At 37.9% G+C, this 14969-nt stretch overlaps 1 protein-coding gene across 2 annotated transcripts in view; it reads left to right on the forward strand.

The window, feature by feature from the left end:
* MAMDC2 (MAM domain containing 2) overlaps positions 1–14969 on the forward strand; it is a 177494-nt gene that overhangs the window by 115501 nt on the left and 47024 nt on the right. The window contains exons 10-11 of one of the 2 annotated variants that reach the window (XM_005581898.5): positions 13004–13097; positions 14784–14936. In XM_005581898.5, the coding sequence (XP_005581955.1) occupies positions 13004–13097; positions 14784–14936 (247 nt within the window). The remainder of the gene's footprint in view (positions 1–13003; positions 13098–14783; positions 14937–14969) is intronic. The other variant, XM_045373130.2, reaches the window with a different exon arrangement.

The following is a 14969-nucleotide window of genomic DNA, read 5'->3' on the forward strand; positions in this document are numbered from 1 at the left end:
ATTCCTCGGCCTCCAAACTTCTGGAAAGATGTATCTTCAATTATTGTCTTCACTCCAGTGTGGCTTCTCATTCCTCAAATCCTTGTCTTCTGCCCTCTGCCTTCCTCCTCCAATGCTCCCTCAGCATTTATCAACCGCAAAGTATATCTCATTGATCTTGTTGCAGAAATCATTATACAACCCAAGGAAGTCCTATGCTTCTCTCAATGACCACCTCAAATGCTTCTTCCTCTTTGAATCTTTTATAAGTCATTGACTTGGGTTTTACTTGTTGGAATGGTATTTGTGTAATGAAGGAGCTCTAGTTCAGGAATATAAAGAGTTGGCCTCACTCTAGCATTTACTATGTAAATCAGAATGTCATGTCACCTTTATATGAAACAACGACATGTTTCAAAATGACCTCTAGGTCTCTTCTACTTCCTGTTATAGTTTTGGCATCTTAATAGCAGAAACTGTGTTTTAATATTGTGCAACACAGCCCTTGCTGGTAATTTTCTCTATTCCTTCATTTTCTTTTACAAAAATTTTTCCCTTTTAGGAAAAAAAAGTTGAAATTTAAGTCTTTGATTCGAATTTCCACTTTTAAAATCTTTTTAACTGTGCCCTTACAGAATGAAAATATGACTACATGTAAAATACCTAGGGTTCTGAAGTTTTAAAGGCAGCCCTAGAAGTTCACTCAAATAGAAGAGCAAGTCTAGAAAGTTTCTGTAGAGATTTATAAATAGTTGGCTATTTAACAGCAAGACACCCTGCTATAAAGAGATTAAGGAAGCAGAAAACCAATGTGTAGAAAAGATTCACGAGAGAAGGTGAATTTCCTATCACATTTCATGATGTCTGGGAACACTGGAAGAGAACTGCTTCAGGATATTAATGTCCCAGCATTATTAAAGCAGAGCAGCTGAGAGCAAAGTAGAAATAGAAAGGCCATTAACTGCTGACAAGATAATCAACACATTATAGAGCACAAAAAGGTGGCTTTGTACCAGAACAAGGAAAATTATACTGTCAAGTGGAATAAGTTTTCATGTCAAAGAATAAAGGAGCTAAGTATGGAAAAGGAACCTACTCTTGAGTTTTTCAAGCTAAACTCAGCATCATTTATGAGTACAAGAATTCTACATTGCTTTAAATATGAGTAAGGCAGCCTGAGATATTCTTGTTTTCCTTCTGTTTCATTTTCTTTCAGTTATTTGTTGAGACCTTCTGTGTTTCATGCCAACTTATGAGAAAATTACTGGCAAGATAGATTAGCACAACTGGTAGTTGCTGACACATAGTTTACACGAACATAGTGTTTATGTCAGTCCATTCTTTCATGACTTTTCTGAGTAATTTCATGGAACATTGTTGGATCAGCAATTTGTTCTCACAGCAATATGGAGGCATCTGAAAAGACAGACCAGGCATTCTTTCCCTACAGTTTTACTAATAAGCTTAATTAGGCAAACATTTATTCCAAAGTGTGTTTATGAACCTGAAAATACCACTTCCCTTCTCCACTCCCAAACTTCTATCTTGTGAATATTTCACAGACTTACAATCACTGCATTTTAAAGAAATATTTTCCTAAATTCTGGGTGATGCCACATTATTTTTTGATGCTCACATTGAGATTTTCTGGGGATCCTCTGGTTTTCTGAGCTCACAGAACAAATAAGTATTTGCTGGCCTCTAGAGCTACAAGCTCAACTCACGCGATTAGAAATTGACAATTCACACATTAATAAAGTCTCTCTAATTTCACCAGAGGAAACATACCTTATTTCCTTTTGCATAGATATCCCTACCTTTCCCTCCTTCTCTTGTATATCTTTCTCTGGATATTTTCTGCACTATCTGTTTAGCACTTACTTCTAGTAGAAGTCTCTCTCCAGTGAGTCCACAAATCACTTCCCTCTGGCATATCCCACCACATCACTGACAGTCCATGAGCTTTTACTTTTTGTGTAGTATCAGGTTACATGTGTATCTATACAATGCTCAAAGAGAAATCACTATTTGTGGCCCTCCCATTTCATCTCAATCTTCAAACCAAGACATTTGGTTCTGCTTTATTCTTCAAATGAGGAATACCACATAAACAAATCTGAAAGGCAAATGTCAAGCCAGAGGGGAAAAAAAAAGGTTGCAACATATGCAACAAAGTCTTAATACATTTAAAATAAATATATAAATCTAATAAATTAATAAGCAAAAGGTAAACTAAGCAATAGGAAAATGGATAGGATATATACAGGCAAATCAGAAAAAAAGAAATATAACCAGAAAATAAATGCACAAATATATCCAACCTCATTATAATAAAAGACATTATGTTTTTAGACAGGGTCTTACTCTGTCACTCCAGCTGGAGTGCAGTGTGGTGTGATCATAGTTCACTGCAACCTTGACCTCCGCAAGGTCAGGAGATCCTCCACCTCAGCCTCCCAAGTAGCTGGAACTACAGGTGTGCACCATCATGTACAGCTAATTTTTGCATTTTTTGTAGAAATGGGGTCTCACTATTACCCAGCTTGTCTCAAACCCCTGGGCTCAAGCGATCCACTCATGTATAGCCTCCCAAAGTGCTTTACAAGCATCAGCCACCACACCCAGCAAAAGAAATCTTAAAAGTAATGAAAGAATACATTTGTCTATCAAAATATTTCAAAAACATAATACCCTGGAGTGTGATGTTTATATTAATTGCTGTATTTATACTGTATACTGTTTGTATTGTTCAATTTATTAATTAAAAAATAAATCTTTCACTTTAGATGCATGTATAAATATATATACCCATTTTTATATATACATATATATATTTGGGTCTAAAGTGAAAGATTTACTTTTAAATATATATAATATGTACATATGTACATATAGATGTTTTCTGGTCTAAGTGAAAGATTTATTTTTCAATATATGTAATATATATGTATATATACATACTAATGTTTTCTAGTCTAAAGTGACAAATTTTTTAATTGATAATTGAATAAATACATTCAAATGTACATATATATGTATATACAGTCATGTATCACTTAATGACAGGGATACATTCCAAGAAATGTGTTTGTTAGGCAATTTTGTCCTTCAGAGGACATCATATAATATTTATACAAACCTAGATGGTATAGCCTACTACACACCTAGACTGTATGGTATAGCCTATTGCTCCTGGGTTGTAACCTCATACAGCATGTTATTGTATTAAATACTGTCAAGAGTTACAACACAATGGTAAGTATTTGTGTATCTAAACATATCTAAAGAGAGAAAAGTACAGTAAAAATATGGCAGTATAATCTTATGGAACTACCATTGTACATGCAGTCCATCATTGACTGAAATGTCATTATGCAGTGTATGACTAAATGTATATATATAAACATATATGTGTGCATGCATAATGCGCGCACACACACATAACATTACCCTGGAAAGGTGAGGATGCAAGGAAATAAGGATTATCATGTGCTCTTATATGAGGGTAAATTGGCACAATGTTCTAATAAAAATTTAATTACATGAATCAAAAAGAAAGCACTCAAACATGCATACTTTATGACATAACAATTCTACATCTAGGGATTTATCATAAGGAAATAATCATGGTTATGCACAAAGATTTAGCTATCATCATTCATTCCAGTAATATTTGTAATACTGAGAAAGTGGAAACTACCATATTGTCTGTTATTAGGAGTTGGTTAAATAAGTGTGGCATAGGTTAAAAAGGGGTAAGAGTTATGTAAGCTTTAAACTGCAGCTCTTCTTCACCTCATGGATCTACACTTTGGCTTGGGAATGAATGAAAATCAGGCTAATTGTCTCTATGTCTCAGAGGTGGGTAGGGCAAAGTCAGCATTCTTATTAGCAGAGGATTGCTAAAAGTGCCTGCTGTCTTCTTCAGGCTCAGGAGGGGTTCATCTAGAGCAGATTGAGCCCTTGAGAGGCAAGAGGAAGACCTAGATTCTTCCTTTTCTGCTGCTTGTGAATTGCATTCTATAAATCTATCTTCTGGTAGGACTGACCTTTTTGTAACTCCATCCAAGTGAGCCACAACAATGACTCCAATTATAATGTCTATCCTTGGACATGACAATTAAATTGGTCTTTACATTTTATTACATTACATTGGTCAGGGAAGTGTTTAACCAGGGGAACTCCCTATGGAAGGTGGGCTGGAGAGAAATCACATTGTATGTTTACCCCAGCACTGATTTTTTTTACACAAAATCACAAGCAGCCTGGAGACCTATTAGAAATCACCAGACTGGCCGGGTACGGTGACTCACACCTGTAATCCCAGCACTTTGGGAAGGTGAGGCAGACAGATCACTTGAGGCCAGGAGTTCAAGACCAGGCTGGCCAACATGGTGGACCCTGTCTCTACTAAAAGTAAAAAAATTAGCCAGGCATGGTGGCGCATGCCTGTAATCCCAGCTACTCAGGAGGCTGAGACATGAGAATCCCTTGAATCCAGCAGGGACAGGTTGCAATGAGCTGTGATTGTGCCACTGCACTCTAGCCCAGGCAATAGAGTGAGACTCTGTCTCAAAACAAAAACAAAAACAAAAACAAAAACAGAGGTCACCAGATGGTCACCTGCCCTCTTGAGGAGTACATGTAAAAATCAGGAAGGCATTTGCACCTATTTTCCTTCAGTGATAATGAAAGCTTTATGGGGTAATGAAATATAATAATGTCTTCATTATTAGGGTGTGGAATTAGAGACTAAAACATTAAAAATGTCTCTTAGCTTTGTCTAATATTCATTTTTTCAGAGGCTTTTCTCATTTACTTTCCACTTGCATCTTCGACATTAATCGTGTAGGAATAGTCTTCTCTGTCTCACCATGAAAAGAACATGAACTTTGTAATCAGACAGACTTTGCTCTCAAAACAAGGGAGGGAAGTGAAAATGGGTACAAGTGAAGATGAGGGTGTAGATGTGGATGTCAGGGAAGCTGTGAGCATTCTTTTTTGGGGGCCTACATTTTCAGTACAGAGCAGGGCAGTGATGTCTGAGGTGAAGGAAGAGCTGCTGTGGAGACGAGGAAATACTATGGCTGGTTCGACATTAGCTAGTTCTGAAAATCAGCCCCAATCTATTTAAGAGTCAGGCTCCCGTGCTGAGTTACCAAAATACTCTATCAACAAATGTAAGGCAAAATGACAGAAAGCTGGTTGTAAACACAGGTCAAAGAAATGTTTGGTCCCATGCTATTAATTAGGGAGTGGCATCATGTCTCTCAGAATCATATTTTAAGATACCTCAAGCAAAATAGGGAAAATAAGGGGGCTGTATAATGAAATACATTCTATCAGGGATCTGGAAGGGGCGTAATGTTTCATACCTGAGTCTGCAACTGGCTGTTGTGTGAGCTGCTATCACAGGCTCTCTGGGCCTGTTCTTCATTCTAAAAAAATAGCTGATTCTGTGGTCCCTTTTGGAACCTCCCCTCCCCTTACAGTGGCCTAAAGATCAGAAAATAAAGCAGATTTCGGAAATCTTTGAGTTGAGAGATTTGGATGTTTACCATCCAGATAGCAATGAAAAAGTTCAGCTGCAGGCCTGTATGCTAGCACACGGTGGTCCCTAGCCCCGACCTGAAGGCTCCTGGGAGCAGAAAGACTTTCACACTGGGAAAAGCTGGAAGCTGCTTGATCTCTGCTGCTTGTGAAAGCCAAAAGTTGAATTAAATCAGATGGGTCTTTTAAAAAAGAAAAAACTAACCAGATGGGTCCTTTAAGAAAAAAAGTATTGGTCAGCTAAAAACTTATTTAAAAACACATGGCCATTCTGCCTTTTGTGGGAGATGAAGACCAAATATAGTATCTGCAGCAGGCATGCTTTTGCAATTTAGCAACTATTTCTCAAAACAGTGCTGGGTTCTAAGAATGCTAAAACCTCACACTTACTTTTCTAGATAAAGCTTCACTTAGCCTGTCTTGAGGGATTTGTAATAATTTCATCCATTTTGCCAAGTATCTCAATATTGAAATTTTTTAAAAACTCTATTACGACTTATTGTCAAACAGTTAAATGAATGCAATTACATCGTATAGTATATCTTACAGATGTGTCAATAGCATCTTAATGAAGGGCTCTGGAATTTCACTGACTGGATTATAGTAATTTTGTGAATAATTATGCCACCAACTCTGTAGCTGTCATAACCAAATTTATCTGTGCAAATGATTTCAAAAGATTTTAACCTCATCAGAAGAAAAGTTAAATTTAACTCAAAATCAAACCATCTGGGAAATTGTTGAGGTCTACCACTTACAACAAGAACTTAACTAGGTTCATTTTGTGAACACGGGTAAGTTATGATATTGTTGGCACAGGACTGAAATGTTTCTATCCAAATATAGAAGGCAATTTCTGGAAGCTATCATTTACATGCTAATTATAGGCCTAAATGGGGCCATTCAATTGGTAAAGTAGATGGTGGATGAACCCAACAACCTGGCCTACCATGTCTATCAAGCAGGCCATGGAATCCACTCTAAAAGGCAGTGAAAAAACATTTAATACAGCCAGTGTTCAGTTCTTTAACACAAACAATCCTTTTGAACTACAAAACAAAGATTTGATTTGATTTGATTTCACAGCACCCAACAAAATTTATTTCCTCCTCCTGGCAAAATTCTATTCATTATATTTGGTAGTTTTTAAACTATAACATCTCACAAAGTGAAAAGCAGTAACCTTGATTATTTTAAAACCTATCTTGATTTGGTTTGAGAACATGAATTCCTGACATATCTGATTCTCTACTTTTTCTTTCCCGGGTACTTTTTTTTTTTTTTTTAAGATAGGATTTCAATCTGTCACCCAGGGTGGAGTGCAGTGGTGTGATCACAACTCACTGCAGCTTCAACCTCCCAGGCTGAGGTGATCCTGCCACCTCAGCCTCCTGAGTCACTGGAACTACAGGTGTGTGCCACCTGCCCAACTAATTTTTTGTACTTTTAGTAGAGAGGGGGTTTTGCCATGATGCTCAGGCTGGCCTCGAACTGGCAGCAATCTGCCTGCCTCGGCCTCCCAAAGTGTTGGGATTACAGGCATGAGCCACGGCACCTGGACTCGTGGGTACTTTAATCAGGAACTTTTATGGACTTTGACAGGCCTAGGGGCAGTCTGGCCCCTTTGACTAATAACCTTGTAGCTGGGTTTGCACACAGCAAACCTAATCAACCACCTTCCTCAAAAAAAAAAAAAACTAACTTTAAAAGAGACTTAAAATTATATACTATGAGGAGCATTTGCTCAGTGACCTTTTAGGTTCTGCTGCCTGTCATTATGTTGTTTCTAGAGAGCAGATCATTGTTTTTTTGAAAGGGAGAAAGATGAAAATAAAGAGGAGATTCTATTGTCCTTTAATAATTACAGTTTTCTAAAGCAGGAAATTGGAACAATAAATCCTTGATAATCCAGGGGATGATTATTCAGTTTGGGTATTAGTCCATCTGCCTTGTGTTTCTGCTCCTTTACCTTTTGTTTCCAGGGCTTGAGGATATTTCTTTCATTTTTTCTTTTTCTTTTTTTTTTTTTTTTTTTTTTGAGACAGTGTCTTGCTCAACCATCCTGGCTCACTGCAACCTCTGCCTCCTGGGTTCAAGTGACTCTCCTGCCTCAGCCTCCTGAGTAGCTGGGACTATAGGCATGAGCCACCATGCCCAGCTAATTTTTGTATTTATGTAGAGACAGGGTTTCACCATGTTGGTCAGGCTGGTTTCAAACCCATGACCTCAAGTGATCTGCCTGCCTTGGCCTCCCAAAGTGCTGGGACTATAGGCGTGAGCCCCTGCACCTGGCCCATATTTCATTGCTTGTTAGAACAACCACCTGGTGATGTGTAGAGGAAGAGAAAATGAAATCTAGTCCATTTTTAGAACAGTCTTGGTCTGAGTGGAGAGAATAAATAGGTTGAAATTGACAGTGAATCCAAAAATTAGGTAACAGATCTGGTCACAACGACTTATCCTGTAATCCCAATGACTTATCCTGTAATCCCAGCACTCTGGGAGGCCGGGACAGGCAGATTGCTTGAGCCCAGGAGTTCAAGACCAGCCTGGGTAACAAGGTGAAACCCTGTCTCTACAAAAATACAAAAATTAACTGGGTATGGTGGTGCATGCCTGTAGTCCCAACTATTTGGGAGGTTGAAGCAGGGGGATCACTTGAGCCCAGGAGGTTGGGGTTGCAGTGAGCTAGGATCACACCACTGCACTCCAGCCTGGGCACAGAGTGAGAGTCTGTCTCAACAACAACAACAACAAAATCCAGCTCTGAAAGTGCCTAGCACAAGGACTGCACATGACAGCAATTTAGTAAGTGAGGTTTTATAATCCACACAACAGTTTTCTACTATTCTTGACCAGTAGTTCTCAGGGAGATTTTTTCCCCCAGTGGACATTTGGCAATGTCTGAAGAAGTTTTTGATTGTCACAACTTGGCAGTGATGCTGGCATCTAATGAGTAGAGGTTACAGTTGCTGCTAAACATCCTACAATGCATAGGGCAGTCCTCCATAACAGAATTATCTGGCCTAAAATGTCAGTAGTGCTGAGGTAGCAATACTCTGTTGTGGATTTTTAAAAGCATGTATACTATGTATTTTTAGTACAGTAGAGAGTAAGTTGAGTAATATTGTTGATCCTTCCTTGACTGTACTTAAAATTATTTCTTTGCAAATATGTTTTTACAGCTCTCCATTCACTGCCTGTTTGTGTTTCCAGTCAGTCTAGGCAGATTTCTTCAGCTATGAATATTCTCCATCAAGACAAACATTTTAAAGTATTATCAGTACCTAAGGACTGGGATCTTCAGTAGATGGAGACATTGATTTACATAAATTTAATTTGTCTCTAACTTCTAAGAGATTTGCATAAAATCAGGAATACCTTTCTAAGAGATATCACTTTACTTGGTCCCTCATCTTCTTCCCCCCTCTTTTTTTTAATTGTTTTTTAGAGACAGGGTCTCACTCTGTCATCTAGGCTGGAGTACAGTGGCATGATCATGGTTCACTGCAGCCTCCAACTTCTGGGTTCAAGAGAGCTTCCCGCCTCAGTCTTTCAAGTAGCTGGACTACAAGTGCACATAGCTAATTTTTAAAATTCTTTTGTAGAGATGGAGCCTCTCTATGCTGCCCAGGTTGATCTTGAACTCCTGGCCTCAAGTGATCCTACTGTCTCACCCTCCCAAAGTGCTGGGATTATATGCATGAGCCATGCTGGCTCATGCCTATATTTAATATTAATTTTTAATTTAATATTTAATATATTTAATATTTAAGAGGGTATGGTACCCTCTTATATATTAATATACAATTAAGCTAAGATTTTTTCCAGTCTTAGAGATGTTCCACTTGCTTTGAAATACTGCCTAAAATGAAATAAACACTGTTTTTAAAGAAAGATCTATAAATAAACAAGAGGTTAATCCCTTCAATAATTTAGACTATGACTGATTCCCTTCTTGTCATGTTCCTAACTGGACCCAGAGGGTAACTCCTTAAGAACAGGACAAGATGTTTGACTTATTCTTTGTCCTGCCTCAACCAGGCCCACTCATCCGCTTGTCTAGTCACCAACTACTTACTCTAAAATAACCTCTCCACCTCAAGGAGCATACAAAATGTAAAACGGCGGCCCCAAACTAAGAGCTGACATGAGCAGCATTACTAACAGCCAGGCAGAAAATCCAGTGTGTTAGATCAAACAGGCTGACCTGGTTGTGTTTCTTTTGTGTGTTGGAATACTGACAGACAACTGCCAACCAAATTTGGGGCTTGAGGCCATCGTTTGAACCTAGTCAGTAGCTGACTTGGGGATCTTTTATCAGACAGAACAACACATGGTCTGGCTAATGTTCTAAGTGTGGAAAAAGCGCTAAGGTAGGACAACCTAGACGCCTGCTATTGTCCAAAACACGTTCAACATTTCTTTCAACCCACTGTGGCAATTCACAAAGTATTTGGGATATCCAAAAGGAGCCAGGGAAGTCTATCCAATAAAACTTTCTGTAATAAGGAAATGCTGCATGCCTGCTGTGTCCAATTCAGTTAACCATGAGCTGCATGTGGCTATTGAGCATTTTCAATTGTGGTTTGTGTGATTGAATACATGAATTTTTAATTTAATTTAATTTTAATAGACACATGTACCTAGTGGCTATCATAATAGACAAGATCATCTAGGAAATAATAATGACTAACTGATTATTCCACATCTTAATTGTAAATATCCTGATTCCTTTTTCTTTGTGTCAAATATAAATATAGAGGCTGGGTGCGGTGGCTCACGACTATAATCCCAACACTTTGGGAGGCTGAGTGGGCGGATCACCTGAGGTCAGGTGTTTGAGACCAGCCTGGCCAACATGGCAAAACTCCATCTCTACTAAAAATACAAAAATTAGCCGGGTGTGGTGGCACATGCCTGTAATCCCAGTTACTCGGGAGGCTGAGGCAGGAGAATTGCTTGAATCCAGGAGGTGGAGGATGCAGTGAGCTGAGATCGGATCACTGCACTGCAGCCTGGGCAACAAGAGCAAAACTCCATTCCCCTCAAAAAAATACACACACACACACACACACACGTATATATATACACACACATATATATACACGTATATATACACACACACATATATAAATATAGAAAGAAGGGGGAAATTCTGTTTAACGCCTATAATTTTATGAGTCTAACATAATTGTTGTAAATTTGGTAAAATTTCCAGGCTTTTTCTATGTATTTTTAGATGAACTAGATATTCGTTTGTCTTATTCAGTTTTTTCACTTAACATTATGAGAGGAATATATTTCTGTACTACGAAATAATATGCCCAAGTTATCAGATCTGACAGTGGCCAGTTTCTTAGATAATTGTGCCATAGTTCATTTATTTCCTCTATTTTAAAAATTTTGGGCGTTTTCTTGCTTGCTTGCTTGTATGGTTTTATGGTCACTATAAAATAATGCTATAGTAAACATACAAAAGCATGTTAATATTTCTCTTCTTTAGAATCTGTTACCATGCCAAATGTTTGAGTTTTATGCAGGTAATGATTTAGATGGTGAACCATTTCATTACCACATACTCATTTTGAAAAGGTACATTTTTACTATACTTGTGAAAAATAGACTTTAAAGCCACCCCCCGACACCCCATTAAAAAAAAAAGCCAAGACTTTTCTCTCTGCACCACAATTAATTCAGTAAATTATGAGATGGATTAATATTCCTTCCCATATAACAATAAAAGTTGCTGCTAAAATATAACTGCATTCAGGGCTGATGACATAGACCTTTGGGAATAGGTTCCCAGTAGTAAACTCTGCAAGTAAAATATTTCACATGTTCAGATCATCTCTAGACTCTATAAACATGAGAAAATTAACAGAATTAAATGAGAAAAAAATTTCACCTGTTTTGTTTTGTTCTTTGTATATATACATAGTTATACATTGTATATACACATAGTTATACACTGTGACAAGTCCAAACTATCCTTTTTATAATTGAAAGCAATATGAATACAGTGCAGGTAAACCTTCACACATCTTACAATTAGTAATTATCCAGAAGGTCTTGGATTAAGACATTTTATATTTTGCATACTGGTAAGCTGTCACATGATCTTTACATTTCTTTTTAAATAAATTCTACATTCTAATGAATCTGATCATCTAAAAGCAAAAGAACCCTACTGATAAAATAATAAATTTAAGACATAACATTTTAAACTAGAGCCTAAAAAAATCAAGTGTTCTCATTATTTGTAAGTTGGGTTTCAACTTCTGTTATATCATCCTTTGTTTGAATTAGATTTGTAATTGAGGGATTGATTGAACAGGGACTAAATGAGCTTGTGCTACTTAAACGTTGTGATATATTCAAAGCAGCTTTGTAAACCACAAGTACAGTGAAAATCTAATACAAATGTTTTTAAAAGGTCTCTTAGCTCATCCTATATATGAAAAGCAGCCTTTAAAATTTGCCTAATGGAAAGAAATCTAAGACTTTTCTGTCTTTCTCTGGAGCAGTAGATTTAATAATTTATGGTATGGATTTGTTTTTCCTTCATGCACAACAATAAAAATGTTTGGACTGATAAAATAACTGCATTTAGGGCTTTTATTAGTGACACCAACTGGGAACATAGATCTTTGTCTTTGGAAATGGAACATAAGCCTCCAGATGGCAAATCACCAGGACTTTGTTCACAATGTGAATGAAGCATGTTGCCAGAAAGTCATTTCCAAAAAATCAATAGTGTTTGTGCTGGAAATGTTTGAAAAATGCTCAGAAAACCATCAAGTCTATATGCACTTTGTGGATTATCTGGGGAAAATGTTTAAAACCTGACAGGTTTTTCTCTGTCACGCAGTTGACTTCTTGCTTTCCTCATTCTTCCTGTCAATTCTTTATGAAATGCCACTGATTTCAGCATTAGTATGCACAATATATCATACTCTGCTCAAATATATAAGTAATTCTAGACCAGGTGTGGAGGCTCACACCTGTAATTCCAGCACTTTGGGAGGCCAACGCAGGCAGATCATCTGAGGTCAGGAGTTTGAGACCAGCCTGGCCAACATGGTGAAACCCCGTCTCTACTGAAAATACAAAAATTAGCTGGGTGTGGTGACAGGTGTCTGTAATCCCAGCTCCTCAGGAGGTTGAGGCAGGAGAATCACTTGAACCCAGTAGGCAGAGGTTGCAGTGAGCCGAGATCACCCCACTGCACTCCAGCCTTGGCTACAGAGCTAGACTCCATCTCAAAAATTAATAATAATAATAAAAGTAATTCCCGGGTTTTATGCAGATGGTAACCATTCTTCTTGCCACTGTGTTCTGTTGTTCATACAGATGATGAAGAGCTGTTTGTAGTCTGCTTATGTTCGTCTGCTGTGCTAAGTGAATCCCAGGTTGTTAAGAGTTTCTAGTTTTCAGTTAACAGAATTCATGGCTTTATTTTTATAAATTTCAGGTGGTTTTCATGAGCCTATGCAAAAGTTTCTGGGACTGTGGGCTTGTAGCCCTGGATGACATTACAATACAATTGGGAAGCTGCTCATCTTCAGGTAAGACAGCAATCATTTCAGCTCTCTGTCTCTCTGGCCTCTACATACATTTCCTGTATCACTGAGAACCACATACATTTCATCTGTGCTAGTCCATCCTTTGCTTTTGTTGACAAAGTGTCTCCTGCAGAGCTGTGTAGCAGGCTTTGAAATTTAGAAATGATGATTCCAATGTAATACATGTCTTTGTACATGTGACTTAACCCCTTTATCCTCATTTGGAAGGGAGCTAGTGATATCTACCTGAATACTGGGAATAACACATATACATTTTCCTAGCATAAGACCTGGCACAAAACAGTGCTTTAAAAGCAAATATCTTCTACTATAATTATTACTATTACTGTTGTTTTTGTTATCTTACATGAATGCAGATTTTCAAGCAATATTGATGAAATTCTTATTTCACAGATATTTGCTAAGCATATACTTTAAAAATTTTAATAAACATCTTCTAAGTGAATTAAATGACAGTGGAACAATAGATCAAGCAATGATGATAGCAGCAAAATAAAGTCATGGTAGCTAGCCATGTGTCATACATTATGTCTAATGAGAAAATGATGCATAACTCAATCCCGATCATTGGTCTGTATCTGCTAATTACCACTGCATCCTACATCATAGGACATCCATTTATTTGACAGGCAAATCGTGGTATCAGTCTGGCACTGGAGAATAATCTCCATGTTTATTTAATTAAAAGACAATTTGTTCTTAGTCCCTTGATTTGCCAGGCACTGCAAGGACAACCCAGGTAAAAATCGTTCCACTCAAGGCATAGAAGAATGAGGTTTCATTAACTAGTACTGTATGTAAAATAAAATGAAGTAAAACAATGATCACAAAAGAGACATATGAAACAAGCCATTTATTAGAAAAATTTGCTAAGAATCTGCATGTAGGGAGGTACAACCAAGTTTAGTCTGAGAAGTCCCCAATAAATTGGGAGGAAGCACCATTCTAATAATTATGAACGTATTGGAGATAGCATTCAAAGACATAAACATTGGATTTGGGAAAAGGAAAATAAACCTCTGGGTGGCAAAATAAGTTCTAAAATTTGATTATTGAGAACGTCACATTCAAAATTATCGCTTTACACAAACCATCTCATTTAATCCTCACAGACCTATGAAGTGACTACCATCAATATTCCCACATTACAGATAAGAACTCTAAGGCACAGAGAAATGAAGTCATTTGTTCCACACAGCTATGCCTCCAGGAGTCCATTTAGCACTCTCACATTCTCCCCCACCTCCAAAGCAACCATGGAGTTGTTATGAGGATACCCTTCACTCATCCAGGATTTCTGAAGAAAGTGCCTGCATTATGCCATTTTATTATTTTCCATATTTTCATGAAGGCAATATACCTCTAATTTCCAGAGCTTTATGAAAAGAAATTCACACAAATTCACAAGTCAGAGAAAGTTTTTTCTCAAAGTAGCCCAGTATTTTAGATCTGTGTATCTGATTGTTCTTTATGTCTGTGGTAGGACCCACAGTGGAGTGCAGGCTCTAACTGGAAGCAATGGCTCCGTGTAGGTGGGCTGCCAGTGGGGGCTCCTCTCCGTCGCATGGCATATGGCCAGACAACATTCATACATGCAGAGTGGGCTGCTAGCAACACAGAGTCACTGAAAGAGTCTCAGCAATTCCAACACCTGCTATTTTCTTGCAGAGAAACTTCCACCACCACCTGGAGAGTGTACTTTTGAGCAAGATGAATGTACATTTACTCAGGAGAAAAGAAACCGGAGCAGCTGGCACAGGAGGAGGGGAGAAACTCCCACTTCCTACACAGGACCAAAGGGAGATCACACTACTGGGGTAGGTGAGTTACGCCACGTGGTGCTGTTTCCTAAGG

This window comes from Macaca fascicularis, chromosome 15 (genome assembly GCF_037993035.2).
Source record: "Macaca fascicularis isolate 582-1 chromosome 15, T2T-MFA8v1.1".
Classification (NCBI taxonomy): Eukaryota; Metazoa; Chordata; class Mammalia; order Primates; family Cercopithecidae; genus Macaca; species Macaca fascicularis.